The sequence below is a fragment of the Setaria viridis genome, chromosome 6 (genome assembly GCF_005286985.2).
Source record: "Setaria viridis chromosome 6, Setaria_viridis_v4.0, whole genome shotgun sequence".
Classification (NCBI taxonomy): domain Eukaryota; kingdom Viridiplantae; phylum Streptophyta; class Magnoliopsida; order Poales; family Poaceae; genus Setaria; species Setaria viridis.
This window is the reverse complement of record NC_048268.2, coordinates 33,863,463-33,883,539: the sequence shown is the minus strand read 5'-3', so window position 1 is coordinate 33,883,539 and position 20,077 is coordinate 33,863,463. Positions and strand designations below refer to the sequence as shown.

The 20,077-nt window shown below is 43.6% G+C and overlaps 2 protein-coding genes and 1 long non-coding RNA gene across 4 annotated transcripts; 1 reads left to right on the top strand and 2 right to left on the bottom strand.

The window, feature by feature from the left end:
• Positions 1 to 316: 316 nt before the first annotated feature.
• On the bottom strand, positions 317 to 5,136 carry LOC117861544 (putative disease resistance protein RGA4). Of its 2 annotated transcripts, none has more exons than XM_034745114.2 (3): positions 4,722 to 5,136; positions 1,787 to 4,292; positions 317 to 686 (listed from the first exon to the last, which is right to left on the bottom strand). In XM_034745114.2, exons 1-2 carry the CDS (start codon positions 5,025 to 5,027, stop codon positions 1,803 to 1,805), a joined length of 2,796 nt encoding a protein of 931 aa, XP_034601005.1. In that variant the 5' UTR covers positions 5,028 to 5,136; the 3' UTR covers positions 317 to 686; positions 1,787 to 1,802. The 2 variants fall into 2 exon arrangements, with proteins under 2 accessions (XP_034601005.1, XP_034601004.1); XM_034745113.2 differs by having other exon boundaries at positions 1,791 to 4,292.
• A 907-nt stretch (positions 5,137 to 6,043) lies between these two features.
• LOC117862101 (uncharacterized) lies at positions 6,044 to 8,273 on the top strand. Its single transcript, XR_004641890.2, has 2 exons — positions 6,044 to 6,187; positions 6,280 to 8,273. It is a non-coding gene; the product is annotated as an uncharacterized lncRNA (long non-coding RNA).
• Positions 8,274 to 9,258: 985 nt separating this feature from the next.
• On the bottom strand, positions 9,259 to 17,746 carry LOC117860453 (uncharacterized). Its single transcript, XM_034743745.2, has 14 exons — positions 17,539 to 17,746; positions 16,741 to 16,840; positions 16,473 to 16,600; positions 16,048 to 16,237; positions 15,835 to 15,947; positions 14,207 to 14,290; positions 14,082 to 14,130; positions 13,904 to 13,995; positions 13,357 to 13,486; positions 13,122 to 13,198; positions 11,387 to 13,029; positions 10,818 to 11,165; positions 10,000 to 10,736; positions 9,259 to 9,762 (listed from the first exon to the last, which is right to left on the bottom strand). The coding sequence occupies exons 1-13, from the start codon at positions 17,565 to 17,567 to the stop codon at positions 10,207 to 10,209; spliced, it is 3,513 nt and encodes a 1,170-aa protein (XP_034599636.1). The 5' UTR covers positions 17,568 to 17,746; the 3' UTR covers positions 9,259 to 9,762; positions 10,000 to 10,206.
• Positions 17,747 to 20,077: the final 2,331 nt, after the last annotated feature.

Here is a 20,077-nt window from a genome sequence, read left to right as displayed (position 1 = left end):
TTAATTTGAAAATCTTGGATGTCGTGGCTTTTCTTTTCCCATAAAGATGCAAACCAAATAGTTAACATCATTTAGAACCTATACGTTGATTATAGAAAGTAAAATTATGTATTAATATATAACATTATATTTAAGTCTTGCCACACAATGCGCAAGGCACTTCTCAACCTGGAGACATATTTCTTTAATTTGTGGCTTTGTGATCGAGCATAGCAATCTATCTGATGCAATTGTTTTGCGCTCCATTAACCAGAATAACATAACGCTTTGATGATTATTGGTAACCTAAGCATTGATTAACTGTCATTATCAATGATTAGCATTTTGTACTAATTATCACAGAGTATTGATAATTGCATAAATTATTTTTGTACAATAATTAAATTATATAAGGATGTAATACATGTCTTCTAAGCAACTAAACATATTCTCGTATCATCAAATACATCTAATCAAACATATTCTTGGATTTGTCCCATACATCTAGTCATCTAAGCAAACAGCTTTTATACCACCTCATTACGGATCATCCGGTCTATCTGGAGACAAATCAATCCCATTTTATTTAGTTCAAGTTGCCTCCAATGAGAATAGTCAGAACGACAAATTTAGAATAATCGATCCTGCCCACATCCGGTCTATCCAGGACAAACCAATCAGCAGCTCGATCTCCCCGCTTCTTAATTCTGAAATCATAATAAAGGAATAGAATATTGGTATTGACGGACAAAAGCACTACAAAATGCAATTTTCTCGAGGAGACATATTATGTGATGTACAAAAGAACTGCAGATGTACATTTCGTACATTTACATGAAAGGGGTCAAGGAAAACATTAAACGATGCTGTGAAGCTGTGGATCAAATGCACTTCATACGATTATGCATTTTCTTACGATGGTTTATGATCTAACCAAATACAGGATTAGCATCATCCACTTGTTATAAGTTATATTTAGGAAAATAAATACTACATAAGCACATAGGTTTTCATATAATCACGTGACCCAAATCTTGTGACATTCCTTCAAACTGCTTGTTTACACTGTACAAATAAAAATAGAAAAAAAGGGAATCTAGGTTATTTTATTATCAATAGTTGACTTAAAATCTCAAACCAGAGGATATGGCGGACCAAGTTAGCGACTTTTTTGTACAAATGCTACAATGTTCATACTGAATTAGTGAATTGATGGAAGACATAATACTGGTAGTATATACTTGTTAGCATTTTGCATCCGACGGTCCAAATCAGTTAGTACTAGTATTCTAGTATTCTCTCTTACCGCTAACACTTGCCAGTATTTTGGAATAACTGAGGGTAACATTGTAAAAAAAAAGCGGCAAGCAATTTAGATGGCCAAATATCAGATTGATATTACATAATGATGTTATCATTTTAGATCAAAATGTTGTGTGTTATGCCAATTCCAAAAAAATCCCTAGAAAATACTAGCAAGTATATACTACCAATGTTGTGTAATGTAAAAGTCCTCTCAAATTATGCAGTGGAACAAGTGCTATGATCTGAAAACAGCACGATATTAGATTGAACTATGTTTCAAATGGACTGCGGCCCATGTATAAATCTGAAGGAATCAAGTCTTCAAGAAATAAATCTATTAGCATACAAATTTTGATTCATTATCATTGCTTTAAATCAATGCAACATCCAATACTCCAGTTATTCTTCCGTGAAGTAGTATATGAGAATGACGGGCTATGTATACTAAGAAGAGATTATCAACGGGTAAAAAAAATTCTGAGGTAATTTACTGAAGACATACTTACAGATAGTTGATATCAGATGGAACCAGGTGGAAGCTGAGGGCATCCATGGACAACATAGTGCTTCAGTTGATCTGGAGATGGCAAACCCTCCAAGAAAGCTAGTGCTTCGCAGTTGTTGATGCTTAATTTAGTCAGTGCTTTGCAGGAATGAAGCCTTATGGATTTTAAAGCTGAACACTTGGATATTTCGATTTCACTTAACTCGAGTTCGTCTTCCTCAGAGGACTGGGAAGCTGTATCTTTATTCGCACTGCCACAACCAAAGTCAATCCTGACATCTTTCAGAGAGGACATACCAACTAAGGAGAGAGTCTTCAAGAATGGCATCTCCTCAAATGGTGGTAGGATCTGCATTGCTGCACAGTTTTGGAGATGGAGGCTTTCTAAATTGCTGAGTGAGAATTTTTCTCGTAACCATGATGGAGTAGCAGCAGCATAATTGAGGACACAAAGCTGGTCAAGGTAATCATGTGGTTTAAGAACTTCCATTATTTCTTTCTGAACAGCAGGACTTATGCTTGCAGTTCCCCATGATAGTGAAAGTTTTCGCAGATGCTTTTTGTCTTTAATCCTTGCTCGATATGCCTCTTCCTTCTTTGTGGCATTCTCGAGATCAAAAATACTAAGCGACCCTCTGATTTCATTTAAATTTTCCAGCTGTGAAATTTCAAAGCCATTCTCTTGTCGAACCCGAAATTCTTTCAGTTCTTGTAGAAACTTAAGTTGACCAACTCGATATATATTTGAGTGCAATGATCCTGACCCTGGAACAAACAGACAGCGTAGGTTGACAAGATTACTCATACCCTTTGGCAAGTCATCCAGACCTCTCCAATGTCTGACATCTAGTACCTGTAGGTGGTAGAGCTTACATATTGCATCAGGCAAAGGTTTATGCAAGTCAGAATCAAATCTCAGTTCTAAATAGCGAAGATGGATGAACTTTTTGACACTGGATAGCAAAAGTTCAGCATTGAAGGGCATTGCTGATATCTTAAGTACCCGGATATAACGCAATTGATCCAGAATCTTCACAAATTTTGTCGAGAAGTTCTCATCATACACACCTACCAGCATTAAACTCTCCAAGCTTGTCAGGATAACATTATTCTGAATTTGATCTAGCTTTTCTTCAAAAGTTATACTACGTTCTATGTTCTGTTCATTATAAACCAACTCAGTCCAGATGCCAACATGACGAACTGATGGGAAGGCTTTTTGAAGATCTGAGCCATCAACTGTAAGGCATTCATGTAGTGAGACTTCTCGTGCTACATCATGTATCAGATCATGTACAACAAAGTAGTGTTCATCTTTCTGAAAAAAGCTCCGGTCAACCAAATCATCAAAACTGTCGCTTCCTGCATCTTCCAGTTTCTTTCTTTCGTCCATGACAAAGCCAAGTGCAATCCACATCCGTATCAGCTGATCTTTGTCAAATTTGTAACCCTTTGGAAACAAAGCACAATATGAGAAGAGCAGCTGAAGGTGGTAAGATAAGTGATTGTAACTGAGCATTAGTGCTGGCACAATGCCATCTATCCCATTTTCTAACTTCCATTCATCACTATCTGAAATTTTTCTCCAGTGAATCTCATCAATATTTCTTCTCAAAAGTGTGCCCACACTTTTAGCTGCTAATGGATTTCCTTTCAGTTTGGTGGCTATTTCCTTTGCAATTCTCATCAGCTTTTTTTGGCCTCGATAATTCTCATCACCAAATATGCATTGTTTGAAGAAACGCCAAAATACATCTTCCTTCATACCATCCAGGTTGATGTGTGCCTCTTTTTTGCTTGTTATGATGGCAACAGACAACTTCCGAGTTGTCACTAGAATTGCATTACCTTTAACTTGTGTACATCTAAGTGGAGCTAATAGCTTGTCCCAGCGACCCTCACTCTCTTCCCACATGTCATCCAAAACAAGTAGAAATCTTTTGGTCAAATATTTCTTGATGCAACGTTGAAGCACAGTAAGATTTTTAGTGTTCTTATATTCGCAGTCGGGTATTTGTTCCAGAATCCCTTGTGTGAGCTTGACTTCATCAAAGTTGGCAGATACATAGATCCAAATCATGATGTCAAATTTACCTTTTACCTGAGGGTCATGGTACACTAACCGAGCAAGTGTTGTCTTCCCAATACCTCCATCACCAACTATGGGAAGAACAAAAAGCTCTTGATCACTTGATGCATGGTGACAAATTAGGTCCACAATCTCATTCTTCTCTTCTCTTGAGAACACCTTAGCTTCAGTGAAGTTCTCTACCGCCTCACGTGTGTCTGTGCTTGTGTTTTGAGTCGATCGGTTGATTCCATCAAGTTTCTCTAGCAGTAGAGCGTTGTGGACATCCTCAGAAATCTTATGCAGATTATCCACAGCATCTTTTATATGTGGTATGTCAGATTTATTGATTTTCGGCTTCGATTGTCCAACTTGAGTGATAGATTTCACTTTGCATGCAAATTGGTTGCTGCTCTTCGGGCTCATCTTTTTAACCTGTTCATAGTAAATGTAGAGTGCAAGAGTCAAAGGTCACTTCTTGGTATCAATATGTACTGACGCAAATCAATGAAATAATTTTGACATGGTAGGGGCGGGGTTATAATGAGAATCTAAAAAAATATTAGAAAAAAAGGGAAATTAAGATTTCACAGAGCACAAAAGAAACGTTATGGACACTAATGTTTCAGGGCACATGGAAATTGTTCCAACTATTATGGATGTGCTGTGTGTGCCAAACCGGAAGTGATTTCATTGAGATACTGCAACTGCACTTGTTATCTCCCCTTCATGAGATCTGAAGAAAAGAAATTGAGAAGGGGCTAAAAAAAATCTCCTTGGCTCCGTAGTTCCCCCCGTTCTTGCAAAGGCTCGCTGGCGGACTGAGGAACAGACGGGAGGGAGGGAGGGCAAAAGGGGGTGTACCTTTTCCTTGATCTCGTAGTACTCGAGCTCGTCGAGGTGCTTGGCCAGGTCGGCGGCCAGGCGCTGCATCTGGTTGATCTGCACCACCAGCTGCTGGTTCCCGATCCTGATGCCGGCGGCGGCCCCGGCGGGCACGGCGCCGAGGACGAGGTTGGCGCGGCGCAGCGCGTCCCTGAGGTGCGCGACTTCCTTCTCGAGGCCCTCGGAGCTGAGCAGCGCGTTGATGGCGGCGCTGGAGAGGCGGTCGAGCAGCTTTTTCACCACCCATGTTGCCGCCGCGGACGCGAGGCTGATGGGGTCGAACATTTCCGACGAGACGAAGGGAGGTCTAGCTGACTGGCAGTCTGCTACCACCGAGCAAGCAAGGCAAATACCCCGTCGAGCTCTGTGTCTGATTGCCAGTCACCAAGTAGTTCTGTTCAGGCCGAAGAGCAGCGCTAGTGTCTCAGCGATTTTGTTTTAGGCCCTCTCTCGGCCTAGCTGAGTCAATATTTTATTCGATGGACTGTGCAGATAAGAGACTAACTGTACGATGTTCAATCCTGTCTGTTCATCTCCATATTTAGGTGTGTTTGATCCTACCCTGTCACATCGAATGTTAAGATACGTATGTAGACTATTTACAAAATGCATTGCATAGATAGAGGCTAAACGACGACACGAATCTATTAAACCTAATTAATTCATTATTAGCAAATAGTTACGGTGTCATGGACTAATTAGGCTTAATGGATTCATCTCGCTGTTTAATCTCAATGGACACCTGCATGTTCAACAAACGTCACTGCTCGCAATTTAAGAGTCCCTTTGTTGAAAGTGGCGTGGCAATTTGGTTTAATAATTCTTCTCTCTATCTCCCTCCGGATTTTTTTAGACATCGTAATCTTCTCTCCGCGACTTAATAATTCTCGGTAATCACTCTCCGGCGATTAATATGCGCATCGGTTTCTCCCTCGCATGCAGCCGTCCGTCAGCCTCCCTCCATCGCATGCAAATTCGTCCGCCCCCGGGCTATCTCATTGCCGCGCGCCTGCGCTGTTTTCTCTCCGCGCCAAATCCACATGCATGGAACAAGCAGACTGCACAGCCATGCAAACCAATCACGTTTGTTCCTGCCGCCGACGTGGCATGGCCGAGGGCCAATGAAGAAATTTGCATGTCAAAGCTCCAACCTGAAGCAATGGAGCGCCATTTTTTTTTTTGCCAAAATTTCAGCGGCCAAAAAGCAAGCTTCAAATTTCAGAACCATGTTGCCACCCCATAGGCTCGCTCCTTATAAATACTACGGTACCCATAGGCGCCACTCCAAGGCATCTCCTACACAATGGTAGAGCCAAACATAGGTTTTGTTTGTGACCTCAATGAGCCTGTCGAGGATGATCCTAATGCTCCAGTGGACTGGGATGCTATCGCAGAAGATGTCTTTGATTTGGATGAACCATTGTTTCAGGAAGAGATGGAAGAAGGTCAGTGTTTAGTCTCTTCTTTTTTAAAAAAAATATCTCTTGCGCATCTTTCATTCACTATGTTTATCCTCCATCATCCTTTGTCCGAACAGATGAAGTAGATCATGCATTTGATCTTAACTTGCCCGCGGAAGAAGGGGTAGCAGATTACGACTTCCTTGCTAACAACCACCGCCAAGTTATATAGGCACCGGCATCATCTTGTACAAACAAAACTATATCAACGCATCATCATCAACTTCATTTTATTTCTACGGTTACGTATTATGATTATATGTTGCATTGTACATGTCCTATCTATGATTGAGCAAAAGAGGGGCATCGCATCTTCTCTTTCGGAGTTTGTTCACGAGCACCTACCAAGAAGGAAAGGAAATGATCTTAGGAATTGAAGAGCTTGCACCAGGACACCGCCCAAGCAGCCCACAGGCACTGAGAAGACAGCACACGCACTCACCTGCATGTGCCATTCTCGAAATCGCATCTCCTGTCTGCCCGTGGTTGTTCAGCTGAACAGGAGGAGGATATTGCATCCTCTTCTTTTAGAGTTTGTTTAATGAGGCCCTACAAAACTGGAAATGGGGATCATTTCGTGACCTCGCTCAGCTGGTTCGTCACCAACCAACGGAGGAGCATCGGGGGGCACCGATCGATGATGTTATCTCGCACGGCGCCACAAGTACCCGTGACATGATGCCCTTTGATCTTCTTAGGAACAAGACAGAGGATGTAATAAACAGACAAGGTCTCGATTCTTGTATGATCTCGTGTCTAATATAAGTTCTCCACAACTGCCTCATCCACGATGACAGCAGGCGTACCGTGTACTTGAACTTTACTAGCTCTATCAGAAATGTGGTAGGTGTTCAGACTTTCTCAGATTTGCCACAGGAGCGTCGCCAAAGGAATGGGCTCGATCACTTTTGGCTAAGAGGTGGTGGTGCTCTACTGCTCCATCAACGTGCGAGACACACGCTTACTGCTTTGATTACATCCTCCTCCGCCGCCGGCGTGCCTGATCCTCGATCTATATAACGCCCCCGCCCCTCCTCTATTCCGTCGATCGAGCGCCTCTTCTACTAGCTTCTGCGCGCCGATCTCAGCTCGATCGGGCGTCAACCTGGCCGCCCTGTTCAACTCCCACCTCCCCGGCCTGCCGCTCCTCTTGGGACTTTCGAGTGCCTTCTCCAGCTCCGGCGAGTCGGGTCGTCGGACTCTTCAGACCCTGCCGCTGAACAATGGAGGATCGTGGCCGAGCGGCGGAGATCTCGGCCAAGGCCGTCCCCCGTCTGTCTAATCCGGTCGATAGGTATGGCCGGCGGCGTGCCATGGCGCGGCTGATCTATGCACGCCGTGGCGTACGCGCACAGACGTCCACTCTCTCCACAAAAGCAGGCGGCAACCACGTGCAGGACCTGACGCCGTCGGCTGCGTCCTGGGATTCGCCGCCATCCCGTACGACGTGCACGCACGGCCATGGCCTCGACACCAGACACCAGCGGGACGGCGAGCCTGTTCGCTCGCCCCCGCCGGCGAGCATTCCACTGGCGGACCAGGCCGGCTCAGAGCAGGCCCGGAGGTGCAGGTGATGGCGACATGAGACAACCATACGGGGTAGGGTGGAAAGGCCTGATCTATGCAGTGGGCGTACGCGCAGGAGTCGGCGACGCTTGACCGGCGGCGCATCGATCGGCGAGCGCCACTCAACGTGCCGCCGGCCGCGCTGCAGGCTTTCGCCAGGATGCAACACCATCCCTGGGGCTCATCCACAGAGTCGCCATGCTGCACGGGTCCATGGTGATATCGTGCCCATTACCCGTAGTAATCATGCACGTAAACGATGGAGCCGTGCAACAGGTGACACAAGCAGAGGAGATTAGGATTTAAGGTCCTGTTTGGCATAGCTCCAACTCCGGGTGGAGCTGCTCCACTCCAGAACTTCACATGGAGCCAGCTCCGCTCCAAAACTCCAGAACAAAAATGAGGTGTTTGGCTAGATGGGTGCTCTCAGCTCTAAAAAAGATCGATTTCAGTGTGGATTGCCATTGTTGCCCCCCAATTAAGGCCCCACTTGTCATCCTCTCTATCCCATCTTCTTCTTCCCCTTTTTCCACTGCACTGTGCCGTACACGGGAGACCCTCCACGGGCGGCGGGGTGGGTAGCGACGGGGCGGCGGGTGGCGACAGGCGACGACAGGCGGCGACGGGCGACGACGGGCGGCGAGCGGCGACGGGCGACGACAGGCGGCTGGGTGGGTGGCGACGGGCGACGACGGGCGGCGGCGGGCGACGACAGGCGGCTGGGTGGGTGGCGACAGGCGACGACGGGCGGCGAGCGGCGACGGGCGACGACAGGCGGCTGGGTGGGTGGCGACGGGCGACGACGGGCGGCGGGCGGCGGCGGGCGACGACAGGCGGCTGGGTGGGTGGCGACGGGCGGCGGGCGGCGGCGACGGGCGCGGCGACGGGCGGCGGGCGCGGCAATGGGCGGCGGCGGGCGACGGCGGGCGACGGGCGGCCGGCCGGCCACGGGGGCGGCGACGGGCAGGGCTCTAGCGGCGAGTGGGGCTCGAGAGAATAGAAGGGAGAATAGAATGAAATGTTTTTTTGTGTAACCAGTGGCATTGGTGGGTAATTACCCACCAACTCCACGAGAAGGTTCAAAAGAGAGGTTTCTGGAGCAGCAAAAGAGGTGCTCCAAAACTCCACCTCCATTTACACTACAGCTCCATGGAGTTGGCAACTCCATGGAGTTTTGGAGTTGGGGTGTTTGGCTGAATTTTTTGATGGAGTTGCTGGAGTTTAGGAGTGGAGCCGTGCCAAACAGAACCTAAGAGTACCGGAGCATTTAAACGGCAATTTCCCACTCCATTATGATTGTGATGGAAACTTCTCTTTAACGTCAATTTCACATTTTTTTCCATCTGTAACGCGTGTTATGAGATCGGCAAATCGATTGTTTTTTCATGATGAAACGTTGCACGAAGCAAACGCTCGCATACTCGCGCACGCACTCACCCATGACCACATCGGGTATTCGTGAGGGGACGGCATGTAATTAGGTCCAGTGATAAATCATGAATGGGTACGATATACTAGTATACTGGTAGCAGATTACGACTTTCTTGTTAACATGGAGCACGGCTTATACAACCTTATTCCCCTCTCTTAACAGATACACTCCCCTACGCAACACAAGACGCATGCCACTAACCAGACACCAACGAGAGCTTTTGTGCAACCACGCCGCCAAGTTACAGACACAGGTGTTAATCATGTACAATGAAAATTGTACCAACGCGTCATCACCAAGAACTTGATCCAGCCTGCCTGCCTGTGGAACACAACAAAAACGAGAGGGGAGCCCTCAAAGATGTTGATTCATTCAATCTCCCTTGTCAACCTATGCCTCCTTAGCTTCTTCTTGAACTCTTTCCCCTCACAAGTCACACCACAGCTGCAAACCACGAACCACATGTATAAGAGATGTCTATCTACTTCACCTTCAGTTGCTTTGCTCTTCTACATGCATCTTTATTTTCAACTCGCTTCGCATATCAATGAACAGAATGAACCTGGTAATCGAGCAACGAACCAAATGGTCAGGTTGTAACGTTTGTGCACAACCACATCAAGCAGCAGCTTTCAATAACCACACGAAGCATAACAAATACCGCGCACAACTCGAAAGGTTTTCCCTGACAAGAACTAGTCAATGCTGCACCAAGATCTCATAAACACAAGTACAGGGTGTAACAAGCAAACAGCCTACAGATAGTACCACAAGCTGAATGAAGTAGCAGCATGCATACCTGGTAATTTCAAAGGGCTGGACCATAGCTCAGGTTCATGTTGCTCAATTTCAATCCCAATAAACACTCATGTGCCAGTTCATAAGCACAGCACCAGTATCCACATCAGGTATAGACTATGTGCCGGCCAACCAGTTACTTTCACAACACCACAGACGCCACAAGTAAGAAGATGGCAGATCAAAGTTGCATCTCCCACAAGACAAATCACATTCCAAAGGCTCTGTTGTAAATATCATTTGAACCCAGCCTGTGCAAGCTGTTCACTTCACTTGGATATAGCATCCTCGACATGTCTGGCATAGGGGTGTTACTCCCTTGTCTCAAATCACTCCACCCATCCCAATGTCCATTTATAAGCTGTGAGTTTCCCGGTTGCTGTGGCCGCTGCTCGTAAGGGGATATGGGACCATGGTTCTGTGCTAAAAATCTGGATGCCAGGTGATTATCATTCATAGGGTTAAAGGCATCCTGCATGTGGTCTGTGAATCTCAGGTTTTGATGAGACTGCACATTCGGTTGCACACCTAACTGAAACCTTAGATCATTATTTGATGTTTGCAACTGTGCTGGAAATGCCGGGGTATCCAGCCCTAAATCCCCAATTCCAGGCATCCGCCCTTTGCCAACAGCCAATATAGCAGGATCATTAAATTCTACGTCACTTGCGTGTCTGCCAAACGGAGCTTGATAATGATTACTGATGGCACCCAAAACATTATCCCGGAGAAGAGTTTCTGCTAAGCACCGCAAAAGGTATGAGAAATCAAACTTGTTTTAGGAGAAGCAAAAATTTTATGTTGGGACGATAAACAAACCTGGGTATTTTGAGCCGTACACCTGATTAGACCCATCCAGTGATGAAAATCCAGAAGAAAATGCAGTAGGAAATCTAGAAGGGGACTTGGGCCTATCCAGAGATGAAAATCCAGAAGAAAATGGAGAAGGCAATCTAGGTGGGGGCCTAGACACTTCCTGAGATGAAATTCCAGAAGGGAATCTAGGAGGGGGCAGAGACCCATCATGAGATGAAATTCCAGAAGAAAATCCAGGAGGTGGATTCATCCCATCCTGGGATGGAAGAAATCCAGAAGAAAATCCAGGAGGGGGGACTCTTGCTGGTGCTGAAAATCCCGGAGGTGCAGATATTTTAGACCATGATGTACCTGAGAAAGCAAATACTTCATAAGCACACAAACTTATCACTGGTGAAAGCATCAAGATCACAGAATTACCACCAATCGATCAACAATCCATTTGAATGAGTCAGAGTATTTTTACCAATGCGCACTAACAAAAAAAAAGAGCAACACACAGGATAAGAGAATTCAATTACAGTACTCATCATTTTCTCAGTCGGGTATATTAGTCAAAAAGTGGTACTCACCAGTAGTTGCCATATCTGACACAGCAAGAGAGTTGCTACTGGAAAAATCATTCTCTAGGGACTGGAATGCAGGGCCATTCCGGTAAGCATTTCCTTGAGAAATCTGGGGTAGCAAACTGAAATTCTGCTCACTACCAGTGTTTCTGAGAGACGATTCCAAAATGTTTCCTTGGTTATCTTGTCTAGCAAACGAAAATCTTGACTCTTTGCTGCCAGATCCTGATCTCCATGAAGACATTGCAAAAGAAGCATCATTATTTTCAGATTCCCTAAGCATCCTAACAAAATTGTTAGCAGTTGAATATGAATCATCCCATGGATTAAACTCTGACGACAACATATCAGAGATTATCCTGCTCTCATCCTTATTTACACTTGAGGTCTTGCCAAAACTTCCTACACTATCAGTTCTTACTGAACGCATTGCTCCAGGCTGATGACTTCCCATTCCTGGATGTCCAGAAACATTACCAAGTGTATATGCAGCCCCTAGCCCATCTTGACCTCCACTTAACAAGGAACAAGTGTTATTGATTGAAGAAAACCCAGTCTGCATCTGTGAGGAAGTTCTAGTGCCAATGGTCAATGCAGGGTTAGTTTCTGTATCATTCCACAACGAAGTATCAAATGTATTAGGAATACGGGCAAATGAGGAATATGATGGTTGGTCCGAACCATCCATCAACCTACTATTAAGTTTCTCAGTGATCATTAGAGAATTTACTATATCACTTAAAGCAGTCGCACTACTACTTTGCAGCTCCGAACTCCAATCAAGATGATTATCTGAACTATATTGACAAGAAAGAGTATCCTTATTTTCTGAAGGTAGGAACCCATCAAGCTTAAGATGAGATTGGTCTTTGTCAAAATTCTGACCCATGGGCACTGCAACAGACGTGCATGGCACTGCATCCGGTTGATGATTTCCTACCATACTATGAACCTCATCTTTGCCATCTAATGTTACTGAAGATATCTGAACAGATAGACTGTCAATGCCAGCATCCCTGTGTACAGTATCCTCCAGTATTTTCTCACCGGTAGCATGACAAGTAGATTGGCAGTTTACATCATTTGAAGTAGGGCTTTCAGGAGCAATATTGTTAATTGAGCAGTCACCATCACCAGTCTTCACATCTGATTTCGATATTTCTATACTTGATACAGAATCTGAAGTGCTTTTGCTGGTAATGTTCACTGTCGTGTCTTTCTTAGGTGATATTGGTGACTTAGAAGCTAGATGGGTTAGCTTTCCATTTTCATTCCCAGCTTGAATTTCATCGCTTCCTTTTGACATCCCATCTGACACTACAATGTCATCGTCATTCCAAGCAGAAGGTATTGTGGAGAAGTCTATGTCCACTGATGATTCCAATGATGATACAGCCTGTGTTTCCTTTGCAATACCAGGCTTATATGGCTGTACGGTTTTTGATGTACCATCTTGTTCTGGCACCTGCCATCCTTCAGACATTGTTGGCGCTGTACTTGTATCATCATTCCATGCAGAGGGTATTCTTGTACTTGAAGTCGTTGAAGAACTTGAAAATGAATTACTTTGTGGCTCTGATTTTGATTTCTGAGACTGTAATGATGTCACCCCAGTAGCTGTTGTCCTGGCATTCGAATCACGATGCCCCCTACAAGTAAAAAAGGAAAAGAAAATCAGTAACACAGTCCTCAATTTCAACAAATCGCAAAAGATAGCAGAAGACTCCTAGAAGTACCATACCATGATGCAGCTGGTGGAAGCGTTGACCTCCCAGAACTACTGTTTGGAGGTGAAACTCTGGGCTGGTTGGTGGTATTCTGCATGCAATAAGGCCAGTTAATGCAGTATGTAAGCCAATACATAAGGAAATATAAACAGTTTAACATATGCTAGAAAGCAGCATGAATGCAAAAAAAAAACGAAGAAGAGGAAATGTCTTCCAATGCATTTTGAATTTTCAGCATAGAGAACATACAGGTGTTCCATTCTTGACTGTATGCTTGGCTGAAACCACCGCACTGTAAGAGAAATCATCAGCTGGAGGAGGCAATATAGTGCCTGCACGTCTTTGTGAAACGCTAGATGCCATCTGGGGGACCCTAGTCCTGATAGGAATATATAGAAGAGTGAATGGAAGGTAACAATTCAAAAATCAAAGTTGTTTAGCAGTTAGCACGCCGGGACCAGAGTTTACCAGAGCAGTACTTTATAATAAACATCCACATTGAAGCAGATGTAATGTTTTCCAAATCAACTTACACGGAACACCAACAGCTTATACATGGTAAGATTTGCTTGTATGGTTCCAAGGAACTAATGACTATATCCAAAAGCGGAAACATAAATGGTGATTTAAAAAGCAAACGAAATGCCAAACGGTGGCACAATATGTGTCGATGTAGTGTAGGCAAAGAAGGAAAGCAATAGCCAGGAAGGACTCGCACCATAGGGCTAAAATGAATGAAAGAAGGAGAACAAGAAACTACGGTTCCACAACATCTATTAAAATAGCTCAGTACTACCTCGTATATGCTGAGATGATCTCATCTTTCGTAAAACTATCCTCCTGACTGCCTACGTCATGCAAATAGAGGCAATCTGGATTCCCACATGTCTGGAGGAAGTCAAGAAACATTCAGAATGAGAGAATTTGGTAGCGTACTAGTAGATGAAGCTATTAGAATGAAGCAACAGTTGTACCATATTCCGCAGCCATGCATGGCAGTACTTCGTAGTACCAAAGCATGCTCTGTAACAGCAAACAACCCTTTGAGTTACTATGTCGTGTAAAACTTCTACATCAAGAACAAAATATAAAAGCTCACCTTAACACTTTTCCTTCCAAGACAAAATTGTGTACAGATTGAATACACCTGACGGCCTCTTCTTCTTTAGCATAAGTAATATACCTGTATAAATTTGACAGCAAACAGTCATTATTTAAGCAAGAGCAGAACTTCTGTATCTAACTCTTATACAAACAAAATACTCCCTACAGTCACAAATAAGTAATGTTTTGGATCTCCACGAAGTCTCCTATATGTACCTTTGACTAATGCTTTCTATTGACATATATTTACAAAGTACAGCAAAATCATAATATTACTGAACAACTATTCGAGGCAAATAGGCTCATATCTTTATCAAATATTCAATCTAACCATGTGAAGAGGTACTGATGGTCAAATTTTAGATACTTTGACTGCACGCAACACTAAAGGTCACATATTTGCGACTGGAGGGATTTATTTGTTGCAACATGAAAGAAAATAATACCAGAGGCTCTTAAACAGTTTAGGACCATGATTATCTAGATCATCAACAAATAAATGGGTAACATAATCTGTAATCTTCATGGAAAAACTAACTAGTTTATGTAACTGCATGCATACATAAGCACACCTAAACTTAGGAGTCACAGCAATGTATTAACACAAAGGAAGAATTATGCAAAAGAAAATTTGATGAGAAACAGTGTGTTTTTTAGAATTCTAGTTCCAGACCACTCAAATACGCTCCGTGATAGGCAGGTTGCTAGCACACAAAGTTCAATATATACATAATTTCTACATTAATGACAGAATGGGCACCCTAATGAATAACTACATTCTGATTAATAATAAACCATAACTAAATTCAGGTTAATTATATACAGTGGGGTAGTAAATTTCTGCATACACAAAATGACATATTCCACGGTCCTCACTTTTATTCTTTCAATTTATTCTACAGTTTGTATTACTGGTATACACAGTTCCAGAATATATCCAGCAACTTTCTTGGAAATTACCCAGCAACCGGAAAAAAATCTTACATTCCCAGGAAAAAAACAAAGCACTCAAAACAAGAAATCTGACATTAAATTTGGATCAATATTTACATCATGTGTCTATACAAGCAGAATTGGGTTTTGAGCTCAGCCCAGAAACAGGGGAATGGCCCATCTTGAAGAATCAGATAAGTGTACCACTGATGATGCAGGAATCAAGCAATGACTGAGAGGAGACACCTTGCATCTATCAGAAACTCCAAGAATCCCACAGCAACAAAGATATACATCTCCTAATGTCGGCAATGAGGATACCAATGCTAGTTTCAAGAATGGCTATGTAATCAAGTAGCCACAGGGAAATCACACTACTAAGTAGGTCAGAGTAACCTAAAGATGATTGCTCTACTTGCAACAAGATGGATACATTGTCATCTTTTCACCAAAACTCGATGGAAAACCACTTAACACAATTGAAGTCTCAATTAAATTTCTTATAATACCAACTCTCTAGTATTACAGGGAAGCATGAAAATTTGAATTACGCAATTGCATAAAAGTGGTGGATGATCATTTTGGTATAACAAATTGGTTGATCAGTACCTAAACAAAACCTAAATAATGTCGCTGCATATAAGGCATGAACAGATCAAGCATGTACAGTAGAGGTTCAAAGAGACATACACACTAATATTGTTGTTTGCTGATGCCTGCTGGGAAGGAGGCCCAGTTGGACGGGAAACTGAAACCTTCAAAACTTTCCCATATTGACCAAAGTATTCTCTACGCTCAAGTACCTAAAACAACAAATAATTGTAGTGTTGGTATGAGAACTAAAATTTTAGCACATCACAGAACTTGGACGGATCTAGTTGGGAACAATTATATGTTGCTCACACTCTCATTGCATAAATGTGCAGGTAGCCCAATTATGTACACCAGATTTCTCTGGATAACCCTGACACTAGCCAGATGCTTCTTAGCCTCTACGGTAGATGATGTTGCTGCTGCTGCTGCTGCTGCCACGGCCTTTGGCTTAACCTTCTGGGTCTTGTGCTTCTTCTCTGCATTTTTCTCTGTTACGGTCCTGTTTCCATGAAAATAAACATATGTTGGGACTTGTTCTTACAAATTTTCACAAGTGAGTTAGGTTAATTGAACTGAAATAAAAGCTGGAAGGATTGTTTCCATGTGTTTCCTGTGATAAAAGGGTAATCCCAGATGCTGTACAGTTTAGAATTAAAACATAAATAGATTCCTTTGAACAGAAGCATTAGGAGGGTGGAAGAAAGCATCACGATTGCTGAAAGTTTGTGACGGACCTCTCACAATTGGCAGCCATCTTGACTATCCTGTCCTTGTCGTAAGGAGTGCGGCATGCAGGGCAGCGGCCCTCAGTCTCCTCTTTCTCAGCCATGTCTATGATGTGGTGCCAGCACCAGACGCAAATCTGTGGAGGTCCGTACATAGACGAAGAATTGAGTAAATGGCAGTTCATTGCTTGAGGTCATAGTGGTGGCGGTTGTGCAGAGGCAACGGCCAAGGCGTACAATCTGATTGATAGGATAGGAAGGTTATTGATATACATACATCATAGCCGCATTTGCATGGTTTGAGCTGCTGGTCAGTGATGTCCATCTCCTCAGCACAGAGCGGGCAGGTGTGGTCTCCATCGTCGCTCATGGCAGTCCTGATGTATGAGAAGTCAGAAGGAATAGCTGTTAGAATCCAAATATGAGGAAGAAAAAAGACGCCCCAGACCAGAATAGAAAAGGCATGTGATGTAATCAATCATTGCTATTCTAGCAGAAACTTGAGATCCCAAATATTCACGAGAAATACATTTGAGATTGAAGTGTCGAAAGAAACAGAGGGCATCAGACCTTGCCCGATTTTCCTAACAAACCAGACAAACCAGCCATAAAACCTAAATCTATCGCGCTAGTAAATACTATATCAGGAGAGGGGGGAAATCCAATCCCTCAAAATCGTTTTGCCCTAGCACCACTAATTATTTTGCGATTTCAGATTTAGCACTGGATTTCTCCCCATCTAGCATTCCATCAAACCGCCTTTTGACTCCCGAACCGACCGATCTAGCACGTCTTCTCCGACCTCTCGCTCTCCTCCTCCTCCCTGTGCTACGCGTCCCTCCCCTCCCCTACCGCGCTGCGCGTCCCTCCTGCGGGCAGAGTGCTACTCAGCCCCTCCCGCCACTAATCAGGGTTCAAGTCCAGCACTCGAAGAGGTGGTGAAAGAAATTTGACCGTCGAGAACAATATAAAGCTGAAGAAAAGGGAAAACAATATTATCCTATTCGAGATCCATACTCCAATCCAACACCGAAAAACGAGAAATTGAAAGATAAAGAGAGAAAGGATTGCATGCCTGCGTTGATGCTGCGCATGGGCATCCATCTACCTATCTGATCCCAAGCTCCAATCGAGGACGGCGGCGAGAGCAGGGGGAGGTCTCCGGGGAAGAGCGGCGCGGAGGCGGGGGGGCTATGAGGAAAGACACAGCTCGCTGTTCAGGCCAGTCAAAACGGCTCGCGAAGGGGCGGGGCGGGCCTGGCTGGCTGACGGGACGCTTGAGAGGGGGGGGGGGGGGGAGGGGCGTGGACACACCCCTGAAATCCTGAAGAAAGAACAGCGGTACAGGATACAACCGGTTCTGTTTTAATTTCGCCTAGTTATTGAGCACATGGTAGTAAAATTGAATAAAATTGTAGGAAACTGAGCCAGAAAAATTGCAAGAAAAAGGTAGAGATGTAAAAGAAAAGGGCAAACAAATCGCATTACTTAAGAGCCGACACACTACAACTCCCCTTGGTATGAATCGGATAACGAAGGATAAATTTGTTGTGCAAATCGTTTCAAAAAATATTGCGTAAAAGATATTAGAGGTGACAAACAAGCGAAGCCGGCAATAAAGAAGAGTATCAAAGGCAACCTTATGCTGCGGGAAAAGATGATAAGAGACTAAATATGTTAAGTTCAAGATCATATAAAAATCCATAACATTTTTACTAGATGCAATGCGATGGAAATCCACTTGCACAAAAATAATGCGTAATATAGTGTTGTCCAACGACCACGAGACATATTTCTTTTTACATTTTACACATTATGTTTATAAAAAAGCACCATATATGTTCTACCAAATGATTATTTTGCATTAGGTTTTAAAATTAAAAGTTATGCTTGTCCTTAAGTCTTGGGTGCAAATTATTAATAAACTCATGAATAGAATAGTAGTTGCGGAGCTAGAATACCAATTAACATGGGTCATTTATTTTAATATATCGCCTAACGTGTACTTATTAATTTATAAGCAACAATTTAGTTTCTTGTTAATAGACTTTTCAATTGGCGGAGCATGGCCCTTTGGCCTATGTGTAGCTCTATCAGTGAATATTATGGCTCAACAAATATGTCAGATAAACATCAAGAGACTTAAATAAGGTGGGCTACAATACGATTGATAAGATAAGATGATGAGTGGTTGTATGTAGCCACATTTGCATGGCTTCGAACTGTTGATTAGCAATAGTTATCTCCTCGATGCAAAGTGAGCAGGTGCAGTCTCCACTGCCACTCGTGGCCATATTGATGAATAAGAGGTGAGAACAAAGAGAAAATCAATCCAAATATGAGCAGGAAGAAGGTGCATAGGCAAAAAAAAAAGATGTGTAATTGAATCTTGTCCGGATCTAACTACTCTGACATCCAACACAAATCTACCACCAGAAGCATAAAAACCTATTAGTTCAAAGCGAATTTCATTTGATTGCTATGGGAGTATGCAACAACAATCATAATTATATAAATAGAGCGATGAAATTCTACAGAGATTGTAGCAAATCGAGCCGAAAAAGACAAGTGAAACAGAAAACTCACATTGAAGGGAGGAGGGTGCAGGGTTTCTTCGATTGCTCGATTCCTTGTGGGGGAGGGGTGCTAGGGAAACCCTAGAGGAAAATACTAGGAATTTAATGCAGCGCGATGAAATCAATCGATTGATATGGTTCGGCTCGATTCGTTGTGGGGGATAGGGAGTGGGCCAAGAAAGATTGAGGAAAATACTCCGAACAGGTGGTGACGGTGCCGCGACTCACATCGCGTCCTACAAGGCGGCATTCCTTTTGATGGCTCTCTTTGCATAGAGCTGGCCTTCGTTTTGGCCTAGGCCTTAGCGATGCCTTGAACGGTCATCTAGCTACAAGATGGCATCCTTTTGATGTTGCATAGAGCTAGCCTTCGTTTTGACCTAGGCCTAGCAATGCCTTGGACGGTCATCTAGTGTTCTTTTTTATTATGGGGATGGGGTTAGGCTTTGGAGAATAAAAACTGCTTTGCTGAGTCGAAGACAGATGCTTTGGAGTTGGAAGTGAGAAAGTTAGAGACTATTGTCGTGGATTTTTTTCAACATGAAGTTTAATACTAGGTTTGAGGCTTGGCTCTTTCCATCCTATTCTATTCTCATGTATGCTCTAAATTCTTCTCCTGTATGGGTTTATGGTACTACTAATTTGTAACATTTGGCTATATACACCTACGTACGCTAGAAAAGCTTGACTCAAGCGAACTTGCAAGGACCCAGCCTTACTGCTTATTCTTTGATTATGCTGTTGTAAATTCTTGTGCATGGGAAAGTAACCAATTCCTTTGATGTCGAAATTAAGCACTAATCGTGAGCATCTTCCTGGAGGATGATTATTACGGGAATTGATAGCCATAGCTATAACACTAGAGTTGCATAGCCACATAAGATCTGGGTTATCAGTTTTTTTAAGCACTAAAATGCAAAGTTCAGCAAAAGTTACTTTGGTTACTCACCTACCGTCGAGTCACCAGGTGCCATGCCAGCTGTCTGGCCGACTGACTAATGGACCCCCACAGACGCCAAGCGGTCACCCTAGCGATGA